We start from the raw sequence: 24315 nt of genomic DNA, 5'->3' as shown, positions 1-24315 counted from the left end.
ACCTAATCCGATACTTAAAGGCCACTATCATGTCCCCCTTAGTTTTCTCTTTCTTAAGGTAACCATCACCAATTTCATTAACTATCTCCTGGCATGGCCTGCAAATCTCCTCACAGCCTTGGTCCTCCACTTCCTAAAATGTAGCATTTAGAACTGGGTACAATTTTATAGATTTGCTCTGGCCAAGGTAAAGGATAATTTAACTAGAATAGGGAATAGGGGGAAGAGGAAATTTGTTCTAGACATTGTCCCTCAATTCATGGAGCCTAAGATCCTGTTAGCTTTTTCGGCTGCTCCTTTGTGTGACTGACTCATAGTAAGTTTTCAGTGCATTAAAAGCAGCACCGCAGAATTACAGAATCTTAGCTTTGTTTGGGAAGGACCTCAGAGGTCAACTAAGCCAACCTATACTTGAAGACAAATTGGCTCAAAGACATTCCTGACAAGTAGGCATGCAGCCTCTGCTTGAAAACCTCTCGTGGAGAGGACCCTGCTTCCTTCAGACAACATTGTGACAGTTCTAGGAGGTTCCTCCTCCTGATCCAAACTCCATCTCTCCAAGTTCCACCCTTAGCTTCTGATTCTGTCCTCTGGAGCCAAGGGGAATAAGACCAAGAAGAACTCTTCCAAATGACAGCCCAGACTCTGGAGGAGAAAGTGAGGCTGAGGACTTTGGGCTACTCTGCCCCACTCATATCAAATCCATGTGCAAGTCAAGACATCACCCTTGTGATGTCATTGATCCTCTTCAAAAATGAAGAATGAACAACATGACAGCCCTTTAAAGACACAAGGATAGATCTCATGGACTCTCCTCCCCCTCAGCCCTCTCTTATCCAAGTTAAACGTTACTAACTTCAAAAGGTTATGGCATATCATGGAAGAGGGCTTCAAGATCATCTAGCCCAATGTGTCCTGTTTTAGAGAGGGCAGACTGGAGCCCATAGATGTGAAGTGCCTAAGGTCATACAACTAGTGGGAGTGGGATCATATGGTCGTAGAAGTCCCCTCCGACCTTAAGATTCAATAGTTCTTATCTTTAGGCTGCATTAACATAAGTACAGTGTCCAAAGTGAGAAAGATGAAAGTTTCACTGTACTATGCCTTTTTCAGACCAAGACTATTGTCTTCAGTTCTGGGGCCGCATTTATTACGTGGTGCAACAAATTGGGCATGGTGGTGTATGTCCATAACACCTGCTGCTGAGTTTAGAATTTCTGAGCTGCAGTAGAGTTAAAGTCAATGAGGTATTTGCACTTAATCTGGCACCAGTATTGTGAATCCCTGGGAGTGGGTGATGATGGTGATGAACCAGCCTTGGTCAGAAAGAGAACTGGCCAAGGCTTCCATGCCAATTAGTGGTGGGATAAGCCCCATGAGAGGCCACTTAACTTCTAGCCTGGGCAAGATAGGAAGACCTAGTCTCAAAAAAATTGGATAGGGGCATATAAAAAAGCTGGAAAAGTGCAAAAAGAGCATGCTGGTCAGGGGATTTGAAGCCAAGTAGTACAAAGATTTATTAATATGTCAGAATGTCTCCTCCCCTATGCCATATGATTAATGAATGGTTAACTGGACATATTTAACCTGGAGAAGAAAAGACTTAGGGAGGAAGGACATGAGAGCTGTCTTCAAATATGTAGTTCCAGAGTATAGAGCTAGCCACAATAGATGAGTTATGCAAGAGACAAATTTTGGTCAAATGTAAGGAAAAACTTCCAAACTGTACAAGAATGAAATGAGCTGACTTGGGAGGTCATTCGTTTCCCATCACTTGAGGTTTTCCCACAGAAGGCGAATGTAAAGATATTGGAGACAGAATTCATGTTTCAGGTAAGAATTGGGCTAGATGGGGGCAGCTAGGTGGCACAGTGGATAGAACACTGGCCCTGGAGTCAGGAGGACCTGAGTTCAAATCGGCCTCAGACACATACAATTTACTACCTGTGTGACTCTGGGCAAGTCACTTAACCCCAACTGCCTCACCAAAAAAAAAAAAAAAAAGAATTGGGCAAGAGGGCTTCTGCATTCACTTCTAGTTGTGTGAGCATGTGAGCATATTTCAAAATATAATTTGAAAAAAACAAACAAGCTTTAATGGAAATGTAAGGTATGTGTTTCCCATATTGGTTAAAGTAGTTAAAATGTCTATACCCTTCAATCTTGCTATGGGGCCAAGAAAGGGCCCATAAACAGAAAAATATTTAGCAGCACTCTTTGTGGTAGCAAAGAATTAGAAACAAAGTAGACGCCTATAAACTAGAGAGCAGCTAAAAAATTGTGATTTACCTGAAGGTAATGAAATATCATTATACCTTAAGAAACAATGAGCATGATGAATATAAAGAAGCATGAAAAGACAAATCAGCTGATGGAGAATAGAGCTAGGAAAATATTATATACAATAATAAATATTGAGAAATTACGAAGAATAAGCATGGCTCCAAAGAAGAGATATGACAAGACACCCCTACCCCACTCTGTTCATGGCTATAGGACACTGTATATTTTTCCTTTTTTTCTGATAATGTGCTCTAATGTTATTTTAAAAAAAAATTTTCTCGATTACATGTAAAATATTTTTTAATATTTATCTTTTAAAATTTTGAGTTTGTAGTTCTTTCCCTCTCTCCCTCCCCTCCACCCCCTTGACACGACAAGCAATTTGATATAGATTATACATGTGCAATCATATAACACATATTTCCATATTACCATGTTGTAAAAGAAAACACAGACCAAAAAACAAACAAGAAAAATAAAGTAACAAAACATATGCTTCAATCTATATTCAGACTCCATCAGTTCTTTCTCTGGAGGTGGATAGCATTTTTTATCATAAGTCCTTCGGAATTGTCTTGAATCACTGCATTGCTGAGAATAGCTAAGTCATTCACAGGTGATCAACAATATTGCTGTTACTGTGTACAATGTTCTCCTGGTTCTGTTCATTTCACTTTGCATCAGCTCATATAAGTCTTCCCAGGTTTTTCTGAAACTTCTACTCAGCCCTAGCAGTTCCTACTATAAATGGCTGAGATGGTGGTATGTGAAGACCTAGAGAAGCATGGACTTTAAACACTGCAGTAAAGCTCCAAAAATGCACTGGAAGTAACAATAGCAAGGAAAACCAGAGAGAAATAAATGTCTATAGGCTACTCTGTCCAGTTCAGGGCTGCATAAAAAGAGTGCTAGAGAGCCCTAATGCTCCGAGTTGAGATAAACCAGGGTAGGCAAAAGACACATCAAGGAAGCAGCCTGGACAACCACAGGCAGAAAGGGCTGGACAAGTGCCCACACAATTTATGCCTGAGCCACAAAGGAGAGAGCGCCATTTTTACCAGTTCCCAGGCAGCCCTTTGCCCATGCTACAGCAGGACAAAGTACCAGGGCAGAACCTGGAAGGCCTTGTAGGAGGCCTGTGACCAGTGAAATCAACATCCGGATGGGGACTGTCAGCACCACAACCGTGGGTTTGGGACTGTATAAGGAGACAGAGAAATGGCCTAGGCCCAAACCTAAATTAAGCCCCCCAGGAAATCAAGCCAAAACGAAGGAATTCCTGCACAGGGGGCTAATTTCAACTAATGCAAATCAAAGAGAGATAATATGAAAATTCATCGGACTACCTAAAATTCATATTTCAAGAAATGACAAACAGAAACTGCCCTGATATATTAGAACAAGAGGGCAAACAGAAAAATAGAAAAATCCACCTGTCTCTTCCTAAAAGCACAAAACGAAAACTCCTAGGAATGTCACAGACACAAGAAATGCACATGAAGAATTCAGTTACATCAGGAAATTTTTATGAACTGAGTGAAGAGGGACCAATGCAGTGAACACAATGTCTACAATATCAACGCAAACAATTCTAAAAGGCGGCTGATTAACTGTAGTGACCAATCTCATAATCTTTCTTGGTTTAGGAAAACAGATGTTGAAATACATTTCCTCCCATTCTGTAGAGAGGCAGGGGGCTCAAGTTATGGGGTGTTGCATAAACTGTCAGATGCAGTTGCTACATCGATTGGCTTTACTGAACTGGTTTAACGATGAGGGGGAGGTGCTGACGTGGGGAATGATTGTGAGGTAAAAACAGAAGGTATCAAACACAACTTTCAACAAAAATGAAGAATAAACATTTGGATAGACCAAAGGCTACATACACTGGTATCCACGTGTTAAAAGAACAAGTGGGAGATTTCCGGGGTGTTGGACTGTTAGGCCTTTGATGGAGGATTTACAGAATATGGTCAAGAACTTCTCATGGGCTAAAGAAAGGCTGTAGGACTTGGGCCCTTTATTCTCATACCCTTCATAGATGCAGAGAACGAGGTAAAGAGCAGTCAATCAATCAACAAGTATTTATTAGGCACCTACTGCATGCCTCTCACACTAAGCACTGGTGATAAAAGTATAAAGAATGAAAAAAATCCCACTCAAAAGCAGTTTACATTCTAACGAGAAAGACACATAGCTATAAAAATATACAAATATATACAAAGTAGTTAAATACAAGATCGCCTGTCAGAAGGACACTTGCAGTTGCATGGGAGGAGTCAGGAAAGGCTTCATTCAGAAGACAGTGGATGCCAGGGCTTTTTCAGAGATGATGAATTTAAGACATCTCTGGAAATCTGGCTTGAAATCCCCCTCAATGCCCTCAGACCTTTTCCTTCCTGTCCCAGGATGGATATGCTTCTGGCTATTTTTAGAAAAGGATTTTAATTCTATAAATCTTTAATAGTTTTTAAAATGGGAGAAGAGGAAGAGTGTCCAGGAAGGGATGAAGGGGGAGTGAATGAAACAGCTGAAGAGCTCAGCCTGGGTCCTAGGTGGCGGTAAGGAGCTGGTCCAAGCACCACTGGATCTCTGCCTGTCCTCGGTAGGCCTTCTTCAGGCCCCGAGGAAGGTATCTGCATGAGGACAGGTTGAGGTAGCTGAGAGCTGGGCAGCTGCTGATCACAGAGCTGTGGAAACACAGAAAGGGGGCAGTCAGTAAGCATCAGAACTGCTTCTCTGTCCCATAACCTATCAGCCCTCAGTCCGAGAGGCGTGGCAGAATACAGCTGTAAAATGCCTGAGGCCCACAGCTTACATAGTTACATATTAAATAGAAACTACTCCAAAGTTACTGAGCTAAGGTTAAGGGATCAAGGGACGGAGGTGCTCCCTGAGTCCTCCCTATAAAGCGAGGAAAGAAGATCTGAAGAGAAAGAAGGGTTTTGTGGAGGAAGGGAAAGAAGGGTTTTGTGGAGGGAGGGAACAAAGGCTTTTCAGGGAAAGGAAGATAGAGAGTTTGGGGGAGAAGAGTGAAAAGAAGACTGGGAGAGGGAGGAAAGCAGGTTCTGAGGAAGAGAGAAGGAGGTCTGAGGGAAGGGAAGAGAGATTTCAGAGGCAGGGAGGACAGAGGAAAGGCATGTTCGGGACGAAGAGACAAGAAGAGTTTTTGTGGAAGAGTAGAGTTCACAGAGGAAGGAAAAAGGAGAGCAGTAACACAAAGGAGGAAAGGAGGAGGGTACAGGGGAATCATAGATTGATAGATCTGAAGAGAGGGAAGGAAGGGAAAAAGCTCTGGGGTGAGGCGATGCCGGGCAAGGAGTAGACATGGTGACAATGCAGAGCTTTAAAGCTTAGTTAGGTCCTGACCTGATAGATGCCACAGTAACTTGGGTGCCCTTGAGGTTGAGAGAGCGAAGGATGGGGCTGTGCCCACTCTCTGTGCTTGAGAAAGCTATCAGGGCCTGCTTCAGATCCTCTTCATGGTAGCACTGGCCATTCAGGTCTAGCTCCTGGAGAGTGCGATGCCACTTCCACGTGAGCAAAGGGCTTCCCTCCTTGGGCAGGGCCACCCAAATTACTGAACCATACAGGCCCAGATGTAGCTGTTCCAGGTCTGAGTAGAGAGAGAAGGGGAAGGGTGATCAGGTCTGCAGGGTACAACCCAGACACCTTGACTTGAACCCTCAGGTTAGACTCCCTATCTATACCCTGAGGTCAAAAACCATACCAGCCGCCGAATCCTCCCACTTCGACCTTTCCCACCTCCTCCAAGATCACTGGCTTAGTCTTCCTCATCCCTTGTACTAGTAGGCTCCCACCTTTTCTAGGAAGCTTTCCCTCCTCCACAGTTGGAAATTATCTTCCCCCTCTGATCTCACACAATACTACACTTTTCTGATGCACTGACCAGCAATACTGCATATCAGAGTTTATGCTTGTGTTGTATTTTCCTTAAAATAAAATTAGTATTAACACTGCTATAAATAATAATTAACACTTATAAATCACTTTAAAGTTTGCAAATCGTTTTATATTTATTATCTGACTTAAGCCACACCACAAACCTGAGAGGGTGGTACCTAATAATAGGTATTATTCTCATCATTTCACAGTTAAAGAGATTGAAATCTGATGAGAGGAAGTGACTTGCCCATGATCACATGGCTAATACATGTCAGAGGCAAGATTTAAACTTGGACCTTCCTCGATCCACGCACAGCCCTCTCTCCTCTATACTACAACATTCTGCATGTCCTCACCCACGTGCATCTTTTCCCCCTTAGTATCCCATGTACCCCAGGCCAGGCAGGCCAAGGCAGGACAGGCCCAGTTCTCACCAGGGCAAGGCAAGCTGGCCAGGCCTGCAGGCGTGAGGCGGGCACAGCCTCGGAGGTCCAGTACCCGAAGGCGAGGAGATCTGTGCAGCAGGCGGTGCAGGACCTCGTCACTCACATAGGTAATGGTGGATGTGGCCAGGCAGAGCTCCTCCAGGTCTGGGAAACCAGGCCCCAGGGGTACCCCACGCCCTCCCATCTTGGGAGACCAAACCAAGTTCAGTAACCGTAGGACCTGTGAGTGGAGGAAGGGGACTCTGGCTCAGAGTTCAGCAGATGTTCCAAGTGGTAGGAGCTCAGAGTCAGATCTTTAGGCTAAGAGAGAGATCAGAGGGCAAGGGAGGGAACAGACATATACCAGGAAGCAGCTTTATTTTGTAATCAAGGCAGTGGAGGGGGGGTGTCTGCACCTAGGAACAAAGGTGGATGGAGTGGACCTAGAGATGGGGATAACAATAGCTGGGAAGTGAAGGGAGACCAAGGAGGGGGTGGGGGGTGTGTGACCATACCACAGCAGAGGCCTGCTGGTTGCTGAGAATAGAGAGTGATACTAGTCCCCTAGCGGTCTGGCACCAGCAGCCAGGGATAAAAGTAACTGAAAATGAGAGATACTTGGGGCTGGGGAGTAACAACAGCTATAGCTGAGACTGAAGGACACCTACAACTGGGGACAAGGGGATATCTATGATTGGGGATGGGAATACCTGGAGCTGGGGACAGCCAGCTTGCAGAGCTTCAATGTGCAGCTGAAAGTGTTGACTATTGGGTTTTATCCCTGTGTCCACCTCAAGGACCTGAAGCTGGGGGCAGCATCCATTCTGCCAGGGAGATCGGGGTGATGAGGATTAGAGGGTAGGGAAGTAGCATAGAGCTCAGCTCAGGGACAGGCACGGAAGTCCCCATTTCCCCAAACACAGCCTCCCCTCTATTTCCCCTGCCCCCTACCATTCCCTGCTCCATCCTTTCTCCCAGCTCCATCAGGTGAGGCTCACCGACAATGAGGAGATGATGGAGGTCATTTGGCTACTATAAGTTAGCCACAATTGCCTGAGTTGTTTGCCTGCTGCCTCCAGAAAGCCAACTACTGCTGCTGACTCCACCTGAAAACAAACGTGGAGCAGATCATTGCTAGGCAACTTTTTAGGGGTGAGAGAGGGTGAACAGTAATAGTCCATGATGGACAGGTGGGACAGAGCACTCACCTGGGAGTTCTGCAGATTGAGGCTATCCAGCTGGGGGCAGGCCCTCGGCAGAGTGACCAAGGCCTCTGCTGTCACTGACTGACAGTGGGAAAGCTTGAGAGATGCGAGGTGGGGACAAGACTCACTGACAGCCTGTTAGGACAGAAGGCACCTTGGCGTTATCCAAGCCACCACAGATGCCCTCCCATCATGGGCCAGCTCTAGTACCCCTCTTGGTTCCTCTGGCCCCACAAGGGAGGGAAGCCATGCCTGATCCAATTCCACCCCTTCTGCCCTCCCACCTCAGGCATCCAACTACCCTCCCACCCATATTTCATATTATTTCCCTTCATATATTTCACAATCCAGCCAAACGGGAATACTAATTGACACACGATCTTCTATCTTTGTGCATTTGCATAGGCCATTCCACACGTCTGGAATATGTTCCCTCCTCATCTTTGCCTTCTTCTTTCAATGCCTAGCATGCTGCCTCCACAACATACAAGGCACATATAACACAGTTTGCTGTTTTTGTTTGTTTCGTAGGAATAAGAGTATAAATATGTGGAAGGATTGGGAAAGGCTTCCTGGAAGGGGAAGTGGGAGGGAGGGTCCTGGAGCTGTGCTCTATGGAAAGGTAAGGAGTCTACAAAGTGCAGGGGAGGAGACAGAATACTTCAAGCAAGGCACTCCTAGGTAAAGGTATGCAGGTGGGAGACAAAATGTCCCAGATAGGTAACAGCAAACAGTCCAGTTTGGCTACAGCACAAAGTAGAGAGTGATGGGGAGTGATGTCTGATCAGCTGGGAAAGCTAACTCGAAGCCAGATCGTAAAGAGCTTTAACACCAACTAGAAAAGTGTGTGTGTGATCCTAGAAGCAATGGGGAGCTGCTGAAGAGTCTTCAGCAAGGGAACGACATGGCCAACCTACGATAGCAGCAGTGACGGTGTCCATACCCACAGGTGTTCAACCAAGGCTGGAGCCCACTTTTCTTTTCCTCAGGTTCCTATTTTCCCCATTCCTAACTCTAGGACAGAGTGGAAAATAAGTAACGGGTGGAGAAAGGAACGGGGGAAGGGGAAGGGGTAGATAAAATAGAAGAGGGAGGAAAGGAGGAGGAAGGGGGATGAGGGTTTATATAGGACTTACTAAGTGCCAGGTACTGTGCTATGTGCTTTTTACAAATATTATCTCATTTTATCCTCACAACAACCCTCAGAGGCAGGTGCTATTATTAGCCTCATTTAACAGTTGAGGAAACTGAGGCAGAGGTTAAGTGACTTGTCTGAAGTCACATAGCTAGTAAGTATCTGAAGATGGATTTGAACTCAGGCCTTCCTGACACCAGGCCCAGAGCTATCTGCTGCACCACCTAGTTACCTAGGGAGAGGGAAGAGTTCTATTCAGGGATCTGAATCTTCCTTCCCCTACCAGCAGAGAATAGAATTTAGAGGGTAATACTAGGAAGACCCGTTTGATTCTGCCCAGAAGGAGGGCAGGTAAACAGCAGGGAGAGTTCCTGCCCACTATGCACTCCTGGCCTAGGTGAGGAAGGTGCATGTTGATAGGAAATGTTAGCACTTACAATGCAATTTGATGCAAAAAGAATAGGTTGTCTTTCAGTTCAAGGAGAAACACATCAGGGTTAGAGGACAGCATATCCCTCCCAGCCCCCCATCCCAATCTCCTTACCTTCAGCATCAGAGGTACATAGTTTTTCCAGTGAGATAGAGAGAGCTCCCGGAGTAATGAAAACCTGCCATAAAGAAATAGGTATGTCTCTTTCTTTATCTTTTCTGTATCTCTTTCCAAGATCTCACATTCAGCTACTCCCTCCTCACAAAAATGCATGGGCCATCCTTCTGGGATCCCCTAGATAGCCACCCCTCCATCCCTTCTACCTCCCCTAGTCCAAGCAAAAAGATTCATTCGAGAGTGGTGCTAGGTGCCAGGAGAAATCCTTTCCCTTGCCACTCCCTTCAGCAGGAGGGATTTCAACCCTGTGAAGGGCTGTCTCAAACTAGGAGTAAGCTAATGCCAGAGGACGCAACCAAGCCAAAGGACATAGGCAGAAAACACACTGCATGAAGTGGGAACATTATCCTCACCTGTTGGGCACCAGCCATTCTAGAGAACTGAGAATCCTCTTCTCCAACTTTGATGGAGGACCTTTTGAGCGAGAAGGCCAAGGTGGGGCCAGAGACACCTTCTGCCACAGCACGGAGTGGGAAGCAGCATCATACCACAGGCGGCACACCCGGGCAGCCCTGAAAGGCACAAGGGGTTCTGCTATTCCTGTCTCCCTAGTAAGCTACTTAGGCCCTCATCCATAGCACCTCCCACTTGGGACACTAAAATAAAAAAAATGGCCTAAGCTGGCCTCCTTCCTTTCTTGCCTCTCCAGCCCCACACGGTCCACAGCACTATATTTGGAATGCCTTCTTGCAGTCCCACCCTTAAAAATCTTTCTAACCCAGCCTTTCGGAGAAGGATTGGATACCTGCAAAGGAAGGGCACTGCCCCTTCAGATGCCACTAACACTTGGAATATTTGAACCAAGATCTCCAGAGGAATATGGTCTCCCCAGCCCGGCCCTAAAGTAGTACTGTCCTGAGGAGAAGACTGCCTCCCCTGCACTAGGCTGAGATCTGCATTGTTTGGGTTCTCCACTCGACGTGGCTGGTGACACTTCGACTGCTGGACCTTTGGTCGAGCTAACTTCCTGAGATGGCAAGCCTTTTTCCTGTGGGCCCGTGGTGCTGGCTCTTCCAGATTGGGTACAATCAGCAGCATGTCCTCAGCTTCATGAATGTGGTAACCAACCCTTGCAGATGGCCGTCTCCGCGAACTTTTTCTCTTCTTTTTCTTCTGGGGGGGCCCAACCAGAACCGAGGACCTTGACCTCTTGCTAGGCTTGAAATGTGATTGCTGTGATGAACTAGAGTCCTCTTGAGGAGGTAGAGCCATCCTATTGCTGGAGTCCTCAGGGACTTCCTCCATGTTCTCAAGAGATGGGGCAAATCATAATGGTGCCCCTGGGGGATCCTGTAAGAGAAACCAGAAGGGTCAGTGTTAAGAAAAGAACATTTGTAATGAACCCCAAAGATGAGGACAAAGAACTCACATGAAATCCCCACTGTCGGGCAGCTAGGTGGTACAGAGGATAGAGCACCAGCCCTGAAGTCAGGGGGACCTGAGTTCAAATCTAGCCTCAGACCAAACACTTCACATTTACTAGCTGTGTGACCATGAGCAAGTCACTTAACCCCAACTGCCTAAAAAAAGAAAAAAGAAATCCCCTGTCACACCAACCTAAACCCATTTTTTGGAGAGTGGGGTCAGTGTCACCAGACTGGTGAAAGGTACATGCCAGATGACTCCTCATTTTCTTTAAACCCACAAATACAATCAGCGACTGAATCCTGTCGTTTCTGCATCCATGACATCTCTCACATCCAACACCTTTTCTCTATTTACCTCGCCACCACCCCACCTTAGGTCAGGCCCTAGCTACCTCTCACATGGACCATTACGACAGCCTACTAATAAGTAGTCTCAAGTCTCTTCTCACTCTGAACCATCTTCCCTTCAACCACCAAAGTGATTTTTCTAAAGCCCACTACATGATTTTCATGCTCAGTTGCTTCCTACTGCTTATAAGAGAAAGCATACACTCCTCTGCCTCTTAAAGCCCTTCACAAGCACACCCTCACCTACCTCTCCAGGCTCATTATATTTCACCCCCTTTGCGACACACTCCAATCCAGCCAAATGGGCCCCTTGCTGTTGCTCACACATGACACTACCCATCTCCAATGGCTGGAGTGCTCTTCCTCTTCGCCTTTGCCGTTAGAATTTCTCAGCTTGAGTTCTACCTTCTCCATGAAGACGTTCCTGATTCCACTAACTGCTAGCAGCTTCCCTCTAAAAATCACCCTGTGTTTATTTACCATGTGCTTGTGTATGTGTATGTTGTATCCTTGCACAGAACAGAAACTCTTAGAGAGACAGGATTGTTCCACTTGTGTCCACTGTGCCTAGCACCGTGCTCGGCACACAGCACATCGAATGAATTCTTATTGATTGACTGATGCCAGTGATACTGTATTACCAAAGATGACTTGCATACAAGTGTCATAAAAATAACAACTATACCATGTAACATGAAAGACTGACAGCTGACGAATAATCTAAATGTTGCATGCCACTGGTATTGACAGAATATTAAAAGACCTAGAAGAACTGGTGGATAGACCAGATGGGTCAAATTCGCGGCCTACCTGAACAAGATTAAAATGTAATTGGGAAATGCTTAGCAAAATAAAAACTATACAACAGAGATGATGTTAATTTGTGGTTTTCTAAGTCAAGATGAGTTTCTGTTTGATGTTTCTGGAACAGATAATCTGAGGAGGATTTTCTAAAGCTCAAGGACATGACTCACTCAGGATGCAGAAGGCATGGTAAGTCTGGTCTGCGCTAAAGGAAGGACTGGATTACAAACATATTGAGATGGGAAATCAGGGAATACTATAGACAGAATATACATAGATTTTAGAAAAAACATTTGACAAAAAAGTCTCTCTTACTCTCCTTGTGAACAAGATAGACAGATGTGGGACAAATGAGTGTACCACTGGGTGGGGACCCAAAGAATAGTCATCATCATATTGATGTCAAAATGAAGAGAGCTCTCTCCTGGAAGGATCCCATCTTTGGCTCTGCTGTTCAACATTTTTGTTAGTGACTTGGGTGAAGGTGTAAGTGGTATGTGAATATTCAAAAAATCCCTCTGGTTTTGGAACTCTCTGAGTTTCATAAAGCTCACTTGTAAAAGGATGCTTCTTTTTTTAATACATCCTCTACTCCTACTCAACGCCTTACTATCTTGTCTTTTCCTGGAGACTTCCATTACCTTCTGCTACAAACTTCAATGCCCCATGCTTGTACAGAGACAGGGGAAGGGGGGGTTATAATCAGTCAATCCCTAGCCTCACTCTGCTTATGACATCAGAGACGGGCAAACAATCAGAAATACCCAAGCAAGAACCACTTCCTTCTTATCAGGACTCATGTCTACACTGTCAAGCTGCCCTGGTGTGGAGGAGACCAGATGTCACCCACCTCTTCCACAATGAGGAGTAACAGAAGAGAGTTGGCAGAGGAGGGTGTCAAGTCCAGGGGCAGCCTCTCTGAAGGATCAACAGTGACCCTCCCCCAGCTCCTCTCATGATCGAAAGACCATATGCCTGAGGTATGGAGACCTCCTCGTTGTATCCTTTCCCTGTAGCCCTATGTTCCCTTGGTGTCTCGTCTCAGGCCTTAGGACTTCCCCTGTGTGAGTTAAATGTGCCATAATTAAGACTTATTCTTTTAAGTATTATTAGCCTGTTTGACTCTTTAATGGAAACTTTCTTAAGTCCCAAAAAGGTTGAGATGGAATGAGACAGCATGCTTATAAGATTTGATTCCACACAGTTTGAAGGGATAATTAAGGCATTCAACAATAAGATTCAAAAAAGGTCTAATGTGCTGAATCATACCAGATGAAATTTAACGGGGATAAATGCAGTCTGATACTGCACTGGATTGAAAAAAAAAACTGCATGAGTACATTTGAGATGGATAGATGAACGGATAACCAACCATTCACATAAACAAGATCTATGGGTTTTTGTGGACTCCCAAGTTCAATATGAGTCGGCTATGAAACACATCTCCCAGTGTATCCCATTTTTACCCCTCCCCGCAACCAAGAAGAGAGGAAGGTACCTTCTCATGTCTTCTCTTTGGGCTAAGTTTAGTCATTATAACTTCACAGCATTTAGTTTCAGTTGTTTTGCTATTTCCATTTATATTATTATAGTCTGTGTACATATTGTCTTCCTGTTCCTCTCACTTCACTTTGCATCATCAGTTCATGCATAATTCTTCAGACTCATCAAGTTTGCTGTTTTTTACAGCACAGTAATATATTCATGTACTACATCTTGCTTAACCATTCCTCTGTCAGTGGGCACCTATTTTGTTTTCCACTACAAAATGTGCTGCTACAAATATTTTAGAGTATACGAGACCTTTCCTAGTCAACAAGCATTTATTAAGTGCACACTATGCGCCAGGCATTGTGCTAAGTGTTGGAGATACGAAGAAAAGCGGTAATGTAAATGGTTGAAGTGAGAAACTATAGGCATGGAATACTGTAACGTTTGACTTTCTTGGTGTGTTGGTTTAGTTTTGGTAAATTTTCTTTCCTCTTTTTAACTGTTACAAATGATGGCTCTGAGAGGAGGAGAAAAAATGGGATACACCGGGAAATGGAGGTAATGTAAAAATGAAAAATATCAATGAAAATCTACTTTTAAAAAATAAAGCTCTTCACAACTGGATTTCTTCCTGCCTTTCCAGTCTGATTATATTGCTCTTCTCCATTCACTTCACAGTTCAGCTACCCTGACTTACTTGCGGCTTCCAACATGTGCCGTTCTATCTCTTCCTCTGATGCATTTGCCCAGGCTCTGTCTCATGGCTGGAATGCATCCCCTCCTCATCGTTGTGTCTTGGAATCTCTGCTTTCCTTCAAGAGCACCTTTTATATGAAGTCTTCTGGGATCAAACCTATACCTCGAAATATCCTGTATTTATGTTATATTTACATTCTGTATATTTCATAAAGGCAAATGTCTCCTCTGTTAAAATGTAAACTCAGTGAGGGCAAGGATTGTTACATTTGTCTTTGTATTTCCAGTTCTTAGCACAGTATTTGTCTCTGGGATTTGGCAGCTGGGATCAGGAAACACTTTATGTAGAAAGACGGGCTAGAGCTGGGTCTTGAAAGAAAGAATCAGGCAAGGCAGATAGCCACTGCAAAGCCATGGAAGTGAGAGACAAGAGTTTCATGCTATGAGGGACAGCAAATAGGTTACTGTGAGCTAATGTGCCCAGGTGCTTAACAAATGCTTGTCAATTGAGCTATTGGAAATTATGCCTCTCTAAATGAAGCCCAAAACTGAATTTGCTTTTTTTGTTGAGAAATCACACTAATGACTCATATTAAACTTGCAGTTACACTAAAGCCCACAAATCTTTTTCAGAAAAACTGATGCCTAAACATACCCCACTCTAGTCTATACTTATAAAGTCAATTTTGTTGAAATCAAGCATAAAACTTTGTATTTATTCTTACTGAATTTCATCTTATTAGATTCAATTCAATGTTTTAGACTGTTGAGTTCTATTTTTGGATCCTGACTGTCACCCAGTCATCCCTTCCAACTCAGTACCACCTGCAAATGTGGAGTATGAGACATTATACCTTGATAAGAAGAGATACCTGGGGCACTCCTTCACAGACCATCCCCCAAGTGAACAAATACTTAATACTTAACAGCTACTCTTTGAGTCTGCCCACCTGACTAGTTCCAAAAGGATCCTCATTCAGTCATAAAACATTTATTAATGCTCACAATATGAAAGGCACTGTGCTATGTACCAGGAATATTAAGGGCAAAAACTACAGTCTCTTTACATGCTACTGGGGATAAAGGGGTGAGGAAGGATATAGGCAAATAAATCAACATAAATTATATAAAAAGTAAACACAAAATAACTGAGCAAGAGGACTGGGGAAATCAGAAATAGCAGCCTGTAGGAAGTGGCACTCCAGCTGAAACTTGAAGGAAGCTAGGGATTCTAAGAGTCAAAGGTAAGGTAGCAGTGCATTCCAGACATGAACAAAGGAGTCATGATGGTGGAATGTCCCATATTGAGAAAAACAAGAAGGCCAAGTTGTCAGGAATGTAGAATGTGTGAAGGGGGATAAAATGAAATTATCTGGAAAGCTACGTTGAAGCCAACTGTGAAGGGCTCTAACTGCCAAAGTAAGAAGTTTGTATTTTATCCAAAGGCAATAGGGAGCCACTGAAGTTTCTTAAGCAGAGGTGTGACTTGGTCAGACCTGTTCTTTAGGTATACTGATTTGTTTGGAGGAAAGATTGGAAAGAGAGGATACTAGAGGCAAGGTGACCAATTAACTATTTTAACAGTCCAGGCAAGAGTTGATTGAGATCCTGAACAGGTTGAGTGGAGGGAAGGGAAAAAAGAAGTAAACTGTACTATAAGAAATGATGAACAGGCTGACTTCAGAAAAACCTGGAAAGACTTATATGGTCTGATGCTGAGTGAAGTGAGCAGAACCCAGAGGACTCTGTACACACAATAACAGCCACATTATGCAATGACTAATATTGTTAAACTGAACCCTTCTCAGCATTACAAGGATCTAAGACATCTCCAGAGGCCTCGGGATGGAAAATGCTGTCCACATCCAAAGAAAGAACTATGGAAGTCAAATTGCTATCACTTATTTTTACCTTCTGTTGAGTTTTGTTTCATCTTTCTGATGGTTCCTTCTATTGCTTTTAATTTTTACTTACAACTTCACTAATGTGAAAATATGTTTCATGGGTATGTAAATGTAAAGCCTATATCAGACTGTGCGCTGTCTTGGGGAAGGTCGAGGGGGGAGGAAGGGGGAGAAAAATTTTCAACTCAAAAGCATATGGAAGTGATTGTTGATAAATCAAAATAAATTCCTAAAAATTTTTTAAAAAGAAAAAAAAAAGAAAAAAGAAGTAAGCAATACTGTGGAGGTTCAATCAATAAGGTTTGGCAACCAAATGGATATGATGGTGAGGAAGAAGGAATAGCTGAAGATAAAGAAAATATACATTTCCTTTTGGAGACGATGCCTCCCAGACATCTGGCTAGAAATTTCCTGCAGGCAGCAAGTGATATGGGAATAGGACTGGATATGTAGATGTTGGTAGTCTTTTGCACAGAGATGATAAATGAACCCAAACGAATTGTTAAGATCACCTACAGAAAGAGTGTAGAGGACAAAGCTTTGGAATACAACCACACATAGGAGGTGGCACCAGAATGACAATCTCAAAAAGGATTCTCCCGGTGGATCGTGCCCTCCCAATTCCCTTGTGTATACACACTGTGTCCCAAAAGTTCTAGGGCAGTTTTAAAGGTTAAAACCGCACTCACTTAGTAGCTGTGTGACCCTGGGCAAGTCATTTCACTCCTAATGCCTTACCAAAAAAACAAAAACCGCACTCAGAATTTTGGGACACCCTGCATTTGCATGTGCTTATGGGCGTCCAGTGTTGTTTTACCCGGCTGAAGCTAAACTCCTTAGGGGCAAGGACCCGTTTGGATTTTTCTGGTTTTCTCAGCGTACAGCACAGTGCCGGCCACTGGCTGAAGGAAGGAATTAGATCGAGAGGTCAGACAGGTAGGAGGAGCTAAGTCTCAAAAACCCAGGAGCAGTGTGGGGGGGAAGGGGGAGAAGGGGCCACACGGAGGGGCTCTGTTGGGGGAGGAGGGGGCCCTGGAGATGGGGAGGGGCCCTACGAGGGAAGAAGAGCTAGGTGAAGGGGAGGAGTGTGGCCGGTGCACGGGGGCTCCTAAAGCGCACCACAGGGGTCCCTGGCAGTTCCAGGAGAAGGTGAATCGGCGGGAGAGTGTCGGGTCTCTCACCTGACTCCGGCTCGGGTCTCCCTTACCCTCTTTTTGGACTTTCGGTCTTCCGCGCGTTCAGCCGCCACTTCCGGTCACGTGGTCGCTGGGCGGGACTTCCGGCGCGGGAGTGGCCGGCCCGTCCCGGCGAGGGGGGCGGGGAGATATCAAGGGGCGGGGCCCCAGGGAGCCGGCTCCGGGGTCGCGGCACGTAAGTTGCCTCTACTCCCCCCATCTGCTCGCGCCCCCCTCTCCCCACCCCTCCCTGTACGCTCTCCTCGGCCCCGGCCAGTCCGCTTGGCTCTGCGCTGCGCGGGGCCGGCCGGCTCGCCGGGCTCCACTTCCTCCGCTTTGCTTGCATGGAGCGTGACACCTGCCGCACGCTCCCGGCCCGGGGGGTCCCGCGACCCTGGTGAGATGCGCGGTAAATGCCCCGGGCCCCGGCTCCCAACTCCTGGCGCTGGACGCCGCGGGTCAGCCTCGTAGGAGGAGTGGCTTCCACGTGCCCTGCCTCAATTTCCCCGACTGTGATGGGGGGGGGTGGGAGGCATCTCCAGGCGTCGCCGCTGCTCGGAAAATGCCTAATCCCAGAGCGGAGGCGGCGCTGGGAAATGACCCTCATCCAGGATTTGTGCTCCTTTCTACCGGTGCACTCCTGTTTAAAATTACCCTTCTTCCTTCTTGCCCCCCGTTCCCCGCCCCCGCCCCACACCCTTACCCCCAATCCTGTTTTACCCCCGCAGCCTTTATTCCTTTTATGTTTGACCTCCCTGAGCCCCCACGGGGAAGCTGGTGCCCCTTCAGAGGTGACCTGGCTCCCCACCCCTGCAGACCAGTGCCCCGGCCCTGCCCTCTTTGCCCTCACTCCGACCACTGGCTTCGAGCCTCCCTCCAATTCCCCCATAGCTTTCCTTGCTATCAGAGTCCTAGATCCTCATCCTTCCTCAGAGTACCAGGGAGGTCCTTGGCTGTGGGCCAACCGAACTGGAAGCTTTCCTTCTCCTCCCCTCAGTGGAATTGAACCTTGGGTCCTCCTTCAGGCCTTGCATTGGTCAGGTTGACCTCTCCCCTATCTAAAGTCCTAGAGACCCGGGAACCAGCCCTAGTCCAGGTGGCCCCTGAAGCCTCAGGACCTAAAGGTACCGGGTGGGGTGGGAGGGAGTGGTATAGAGGCCACGTCTCTGAGAATCCAGGAAGTTTGGTGGGTTTAACACAGGCTTCTCTCCACATATGTGCTCACACACACACACACACATGCTTGACTTCCCCTCACCCAGCTGGAGTGCACATCTGTTCACCTGTCTGTGACTTCCAAAGCTGGCGTTCTGGTGTCTTTGTGCTTCCTTATTTCCATATCAATCTATCTCACAAGGCTCCATACCTCTAAGCTTCCATATATCACTATGACATTTCTTTTCCCTTCAGGCCAGCTGGGATGGCAGCCCCCAATGGCCAGACGGTGTTCACACACATCCTGGTGGCCCTCTTTGCCATGGGTTCCTGGATTGCCATCAATGGGATCTGGGTAGAGTTGCCAGTGCTGGTAAAGGACCTGCCTGAAGGTGAGTGAGGAGGTGAAAAGGGCCTGGGGCCAAGGTTTAGAATTGGAGTCTAGGGGGTAGAAATCGAGGCTGGGCTTTGGGCCACACTTGGAGACTGTAGTGAAGGATTAGGGGTGGGAGAGTTGACCCTCAGCCCTGCCTCCTCTTGTTTGCAGGGTGGAACCTTCCCTCCTACCTGTCAGTGCTGGTAGCCTTTGGAAACCTGGGACCACTGGCTGTAACACTGTGGGGTCGCCTGTCAAAGGGTGAACTGGGCCCAATCCGGGCAGTTCAGGCCCTGGGTGTGGTGGGCATGGCGCTGCTGGCTCCTCTGTGGTCCCATGTGGTACCCATGGCAGGGCAGCCCCATGCTGTGGCCTTCCTAGCATTAGCCTTTGCACTGGCCCTGAGCTGTTGTGCTTCCAACGTCACTTTCCTTCCCTTCATGTCCCATCTGCCCCCATCCTTCCTCCGCTCATTTTTCTTGGGTCAGGGTCTTAGTGCCCTGCTGCCCTGTGGGCTGGCTCTGGCCCAAGGTGTGGGCCGCCTAGAGTGCCAACCAGCCTCCTCTCCCAACCCTAGGGTTTCCACCTTGCAATCCTCATCAGGCCCCAATGTTTCTGTCTCCCCTGGCATCTCCCCATCAGGCCCCATGGTGCCCATCTACTTTAAGGAGCACTTTTCAGCCAGCACCTTCTTCTGGGTGATAACCAGCCTGCTTGCTATCTCAGCAGCAGCCTTCCAGGGACTGCTGCTCTTGCTGCCATCCACAAACACCACAGTTACCCCTAGGAATGAAGGGGAGGGGCAGGGAGCCACCCCAGAGGAAGAGGCATCACCACTTCGGGAGCCAGGAGAGGAGATTGGGACACCTGAGCCAGAGTCAGAGGAAAGAGCCCAGGCTGCACTGAAGCTGTGTTCAGTCAGAGGAGCCTGCCTGCTGGGGCTGCTGGGGGCCACAAATGCCCTGACCAACGGGGTACTGCCTTCTATACAGAGCTATTCCTGCCTGCCCTATGGGCGCCAGGCCTACCACCTGGCTGTGGTGTTGGGAAGTGCCTCCAGTCCGCTCGCCTGCTTCCTGGCCATGGCTGTCCTCTACAGGTGATAGTAGATCCCAGAGAGGGAGCTCACTGGGGGAGAGCCCAGGGATAGGAGCCCAAGGAGTGTGAAATGGGCAAAGATCTAGATGGGGACACAGAAGAAGGTGGGGATCCCTGCTTCTCAGACCCCTGATTGGCAGCTCTTTCTTCCCTCAGATCACTGCCTGGTCTGGGTGCCCTTTCACTGCTGGGCACCTTTTTTGGGACCTATGTGATGGTATTGGCAGCCCTGAGCCCCTGTCCCCCCTTAGTGGGCACCTCTGCAGGTGTAGTCCTTGTGGTAAGTGAATGACTGCCCTGGGCTGGGGAAACTGGTGTATGTCTGGGAACAGGGAAGTGGTATGTCTTCCTGGCTGGGCCCCTATCCTCAAATCCCTCTGCTTCCTCCTAACCTCTTCCAGGTGCTGTCCTGGGTCCTATGCCTGGGCACTTTTTCCTATGTGAAGGTGGCAGTGAGCTCACTCCTGCATGGTGGTGGCCGAGTTGCGCTGCTGGCAGCGGGCATTGCAATCCAGATAGGTTCTCTACTGGGGGCTCTTGCCATGTTCCCCACAACGAGCATCTACCAGGTCTTCCACCGGAGCCAGGACTGTGTGGACATGTGTAGCCCCTGATGATCCCTAAGGGGTTTGTTGAGAGTGCCCTTCCCTTCTCTACTCCCTACCCTCCCAGGAGTAAAGTAACTCCATCGCTGCTGGAGCAACATGTGCCTTGTTCCCTTAGTGGGTGAGGTGTTGTCCCTAGCACAATTCCCATCTCTCAGGGACAGACCAATTGGCTTAGGTGCCACAGTGCACCCCTACCCCCCTGGAACCCTTTTCCCCAATCAAAAAGAAAAAACAAACAATCAGGCCCAAACCTTAGGAATAGAGACTGAGGACCAAAGACAGGGATTCTGTTGTTTTCCCTCCTGGGAGGCTTCCCCATTGGCCCCCTCAGGTCACTTATCCTCTTGGTCCTAGAACTGAACAAAGTTCAGCAAACCTCTCCAGAGACTGGCTGTGTACAAGGTCTTGGGCTGGGGATTACAGAGAAGACAGCTGACAATTCCTGGGCACGTGGGAGCAGGTGACACTCTACACAGTGTCCCTCAGACTCAGACCCCAAGTCCAGTTACAACTATAGTTTTAGAATAAAAGTTCTATTTTCTATCTGAGTGGGACTAATCAGTGGGGGTCAAATTCCTTTTTAGACTTTTCTGGAGTCCCCTTCCTCCCTTCACCCTCAGTCACTGGCCCAGGGAACCCTGTACTCAGCAGAGAGTACAGGCTTATCTCAGCCTGCCTGATAGCTGCAGCTTTGTGGGGTCCTGGAGGACAGGACTATCTCAGGCAGGGCTTCATGGGCTAAGGTCACTACCAGCCTAAAATAGTCTTCCTCATAAGCTTTCTGCCCAGATCCAGAGAAATTCAGAGGACAAAGTGGTAACCTCCAGGGCAGGGTGTGTCCTGTCACTGAGGAGGACATGGCTGGTCACAAGACCACCATCCTGGTGCCCAGCACCTGGTGTCCTCCCTGGCCTGAGCCTCCCTCCTTTCTATGTCCCCAGACTGAGCTGTAGGGAGAGCGTTAATTACACTGTGCTTTGTCTGGCTGTGGGGGGTCCAGCCTCTGCTTATTGTTCTCTGAGGAAAGGCTGTCTGGGAACTTCCTAAGGTTCCCTATAACTGACCTTGCAGTCTCTATCCACACTGCCTTTGATTTGGCCCTGAGCCCTACCCATCCGTACCTCCCAGAGTCCACTAACTACCACAACCCCTGCCTCCTCTTAGTTTATGGCGCCCATAGTCTGACCTTCTTCCAAGGCTGTTTCCTGAAAGCCTCATCTCTCCCTGTCCTCCCCAGCAAGAGGCCCTTGGGAAGGCAACCTCTGAGGGCACTTAGTCCAGCTTCTCTCATTTTACAGAAGGGAGAAGGGAAAGGTCAGTTAGTGGTAGAGCTTGGGGCTCCAGCCCAGGTCCTCTGGCTCCAGATGCAGTGCTCCACCTTCTCAAAGAAAGGGCCAGTGTGCTCATTTTCCTTCACAAATCACTGAAGAAGTATGTTTGGTTCCGGATTGGAAAGACACAAGTTACAGGCTGTTGGCCTAGGGAACCTTGCCCCATGCAGTCTTCTCCATTCTGTCCTTCACACCATTGCCAGGCTTATCTTCCTCAGAGAAATCTGTTTTTTTAAGTCACAACTCTGCTAAAAAAAAAACACTGAAATGGTTCCCTACCTTCTGCCAAATAAAATTCAAATTCTTTTGCCTGGGTTCAAATTTCTCCACAACCTGGCACCACCCTCTCTTTCCAGCCTTTTCCCCTGCTACTCTACTCCATACTATGCTCTAAGCCAAACTGCATATCTCTGCCTTTATGGTCTCCCACCTCCAGGCTTTCCTTCAGGTTCTTTCTTATGATGTCCTGCTTCTTCCTTTTGTCTTGGTGAATTTTACTCACCCTTTAAGACCCTGGTCAAATGCCCGATTATCCAGAATGCTTTCTCAGATCTCCCAGGCAGTCGTTACCTTCCCTATAAACCTCCCATAGCCTTTTGTACTTCTCTGTGTATTGTAGTATGTTTGCCTTAAATCTCTCTACTGGACCATGACTTCTACCAAGAGAGGGACCAAGTGTAATAAATAGCTCCCATTTACATTTTAAATATTTAAATCATAATTTTTTAATTAAATGAAAAATTTAAATTTTAATTGTTTAAATTTTAAATATATTTGTTTTACATTTTAAAGTTTACAAAACATTTTCCTTTTTTTTTTTTAATCTGTAAGGCAAAAAGTGCAAATACTCCGTTTTTACAAATGAGGAAACAGAGAGGCTAAATGAGGTCTATTATATACAAAGCAGCTTTGAAAGGACTGGGGGGATTCAGAAACCAAACCAAAACAACTTTTGCCCTCAATAGGATTATGTTCTATTAGGGGAAGATAATGTTATTGGGAAGCAGACACTAAAAAGGGAGGGTGGGAGGGACGTCAGTTTCCAGTAAGAGGGGGTACTTGAACTGAGCCTGGGAGGAATGCGGATTTGAAGGGAGAATGCATTCCAGGCCTGTGGGATGGGCCATGCGGAGGTCAGAAGCAATGTTAAGCTCCAGGAGCAGCAAGTAGATCGGCCATTTGGCTGGAATACACTGTACAGGAAGGAGGGAGATGTGAAAAAGGTCTGGAAAAATGGGCAGGAAGCGCATTTGTGGAGCAAAGACTTCAAATGCTCAGCTGAGGCCTTTGAATGTTGTCTCAGAGGCAATAGGGAGCCAGTGAAGATTTTTCAGCAGGGAAGTGACAGGCTCATGTTTTATTAAACATATTAATTTGGCAGCTATGTGGAGAATAGATTAGAAAGGGGAAAAGCTGGAAGCAGAAAAACCAATTAAAAGGCTATTGCAACAAATCAGGCTAGATAATATGCTTGACTATGTTTACAGAGTTTCCTCAGTGGCAGACGTGGGGGGGGTAAGTGGGAGGGAAAATAAATGCTTAATTGAAAAAACAAAGAATTACAAATAAAAATGTTTAAAAACAAGCCAAAAAAAAAATCTAGGCCAGATTGATACAAGGAAAACCTAGATTCCAGTCTAGCTTCTCCTGTGTACTGGCTGTGTGATCCCGGGGCTAGTCACAGCCTCTCATCTCCCACCACTCCCTAGGACTGTACATTGCAGAGAAGGTGCCAGTCTGTACCAGTGAAGGAAGTTTGTCTCCGCACCAAAGACATCTAAGCCTGAATTCTAAGACAGAGTAGCTGGCTGCATTTCAGATAGGAGGGATGGGAAGGTTAGAAACTGCAAGTCTTGCTGAGCATTTGTTGGGGGGGAAGAGGGAAGAGTCACAGTGACTCCCTTAGGAGAACGATGTCCACACGGCAGATGCATGGTAAGTGTTTGCTGTTGAATGGAGTTCCTCAGGACACAGAAGCTACAGGCCTGAGCCTGTGTTTGCTCCCGTGTGGCACTGGCCCTGGTGAAGGCATCTCCCCAAAGAATGTGAGACAGAAAGATGGGCGAAGCCGGCATTGAGGGCTCTGGAGGCAAGGCACTGTCTGGGAGCCTGTGTTGGGTGACTAAGGTGAGGAACTGGGATGGAGAGAGTAGGCTTTCTCACAGCTCTGAGAAGTGGCAAAATCTCTCAGAGTTATAGTAAACCAGCCTTTCTGGGCCCCTGACCTCTGGACAGCCCATCCCCACCCCTGGTTTGGGTCAAAGGCCTTTAACAGGCCCTGGGAGGCTCTGATACTTATTAGCTGTGTGCTCTCATTAGTGCTGGCTTCACTGATCCCCTGTAGATAATTTACCCAAGGTGCTGGAGGGTGGAATGGGGGAGGGGCTGTTCTTCTGTTCAT

The 24315-nt window shown here is 46.9% G+C and overlaps 2 protein-coding genes across 5 annotated transcripts; one reads left to right on the top strand and one right to left on the bottom strand.

Annotated features, from left to right (window-relative positions):
* Positions 1 to 3792: 3792 nt before the first annotated feature.
* Positions 3793 to 17457, bottom strand: FBXL6 (F-box and leucine rich repeat protein 6). Of its 2 annotated transcripts, none has more exons than XM_020995232.2 (10): positions 17379 to 17457; positions 10307 to 10851; positions 9915 to 10073; positions 9499 to 9562; positions 7823 to 7954; positions 7613 to 7720; positions 7325 to 7438; positions 6624 to 6855; positions 5653 to 5899; positions 3793 to 4973 (listed from the first exon to the last, which is right to left on the bottom strand). In XM_020995232.2, the coding sequence occupies exons 2-10, from the start codon at positions 10804 to 10806 to the stop codon at positions 4835 to 4837; spliced, it is 1695 nt and encodes a 564-aa protein (XP_020850891.1). In that variant the 5' UTR covers positions 10807 to 10851; positions 17379 to 17457; the 3' UTR covers positions 3793 to 4834. The 2 variants fall into 2 exon arrangements, with proteins under 2 accessions (XP_020850891.1, XP_020850890.1); XM_020995231.2 differs by having other exon boundaries at positions 17353 to 17437.
* On the top strand, positions 12967 to 22667 carry SLC52A2 (solute carrier family 52 member 2). 3 transcript variants are annotated; one of them, XM_078153840.1, is made up of 6 exons: positions 17472 to 17542; positions 18757 to 18893; positions 19049 to 19138; positions 19607 to 19976; positions 20132 to 20255; positions 20377 to 22667. In XM_078153840.1, exons 2-6 carry the CDS (start codon positions 18767 to 18769, stop codon positions 20587 to 20589), a joined length of 924 nt encoding a protein of 307 aa, XP_078009966.1. In that variant the 5' UTR covers positions 17472 to 17542; positions 18757 to 18766; the 3' UTR covers positions 20590 to 22667. The 3 variants fall into 3 exon arrangements, with proteins under 3 accessions (XP_020850888.1, XP_078009965.1, XP_078009966.1); XM_020995229.2 differs by lacking the exon at positions 17472 to 17542 and adding an exon at positions 12967 to 13060 and having other exon boundaries at positions 19049 to 19976; XM_078153839.1 differs by having other exon boundaries at positions 17449 to 17542; positions 19049 to 19976.
* Positions 22668 to 24315: the final 1648 nt, after the last annotated feature.

Source organism: Phascolarctos cinereus, unplaced genomic scaffold (assembly GCF_003287225.1).
Source record: "Phascolarctos cinereus isolate Bilbo 61053 unplaced genomic scaffold, phaCin_HiC Scaffold_4;HRSCAF=312, whole genome shotgun sequence".
Lineage (NCBI taxonomy): Eukaryota > Metazoa > Chordata > Mammalia > Diprotodontia > Phascolarctidae > Phascolarctos > Phascolarctos cinereus.
Note: the sequence above shows the minus strand (reverse complement) of the source record. Positions and strands in the feature narration are given on the sequence as shown.

Coding starts and splice junctions, on each gene's coding strand:
- FBXL6 (XM_020995232.2), bottom strand. CDS start 10,806: ATGGAGGAAGTCCCTGAGGACTCCAGCAATAGGATGGCTCTACCTCCT. Junction 7,439..7,612: donor CCATCATCTCCTCATTGTCG/GTGAGCCTCACC, acceptor TCTCCCTGGCAG/AATGGATGCTGCCCCCAGCT. Junction 6,856..7,324: donor CTGGCTGTCCCCAGCTCCAG/GTATTCCCATCC, acceptor CTCCACTCACAG/GTCCTACGGTTACTGAACTT.
- SLC52A2 (XM_020995229.2), top strand. CDS start 18,767: ATGGCAGCCCCCAATGGCCAGACGGTGTTCACACACATCCTGGTGGCC. Junction 19,977..20,131: donor GCCATGGCTGTCCTCTACAG/GTGATAGTAGAT, acceptor TTCTTCCCTCAG/ATCACTGCCTGGTCTGGGTG. Junction 20,256..20,376: donor CTGCAGGTGTAGTCCTTGTG/GTAAGTGAATGA, acceptor AACCTCTTCCAG/GTGCTGTCCTGGGTCCTATG.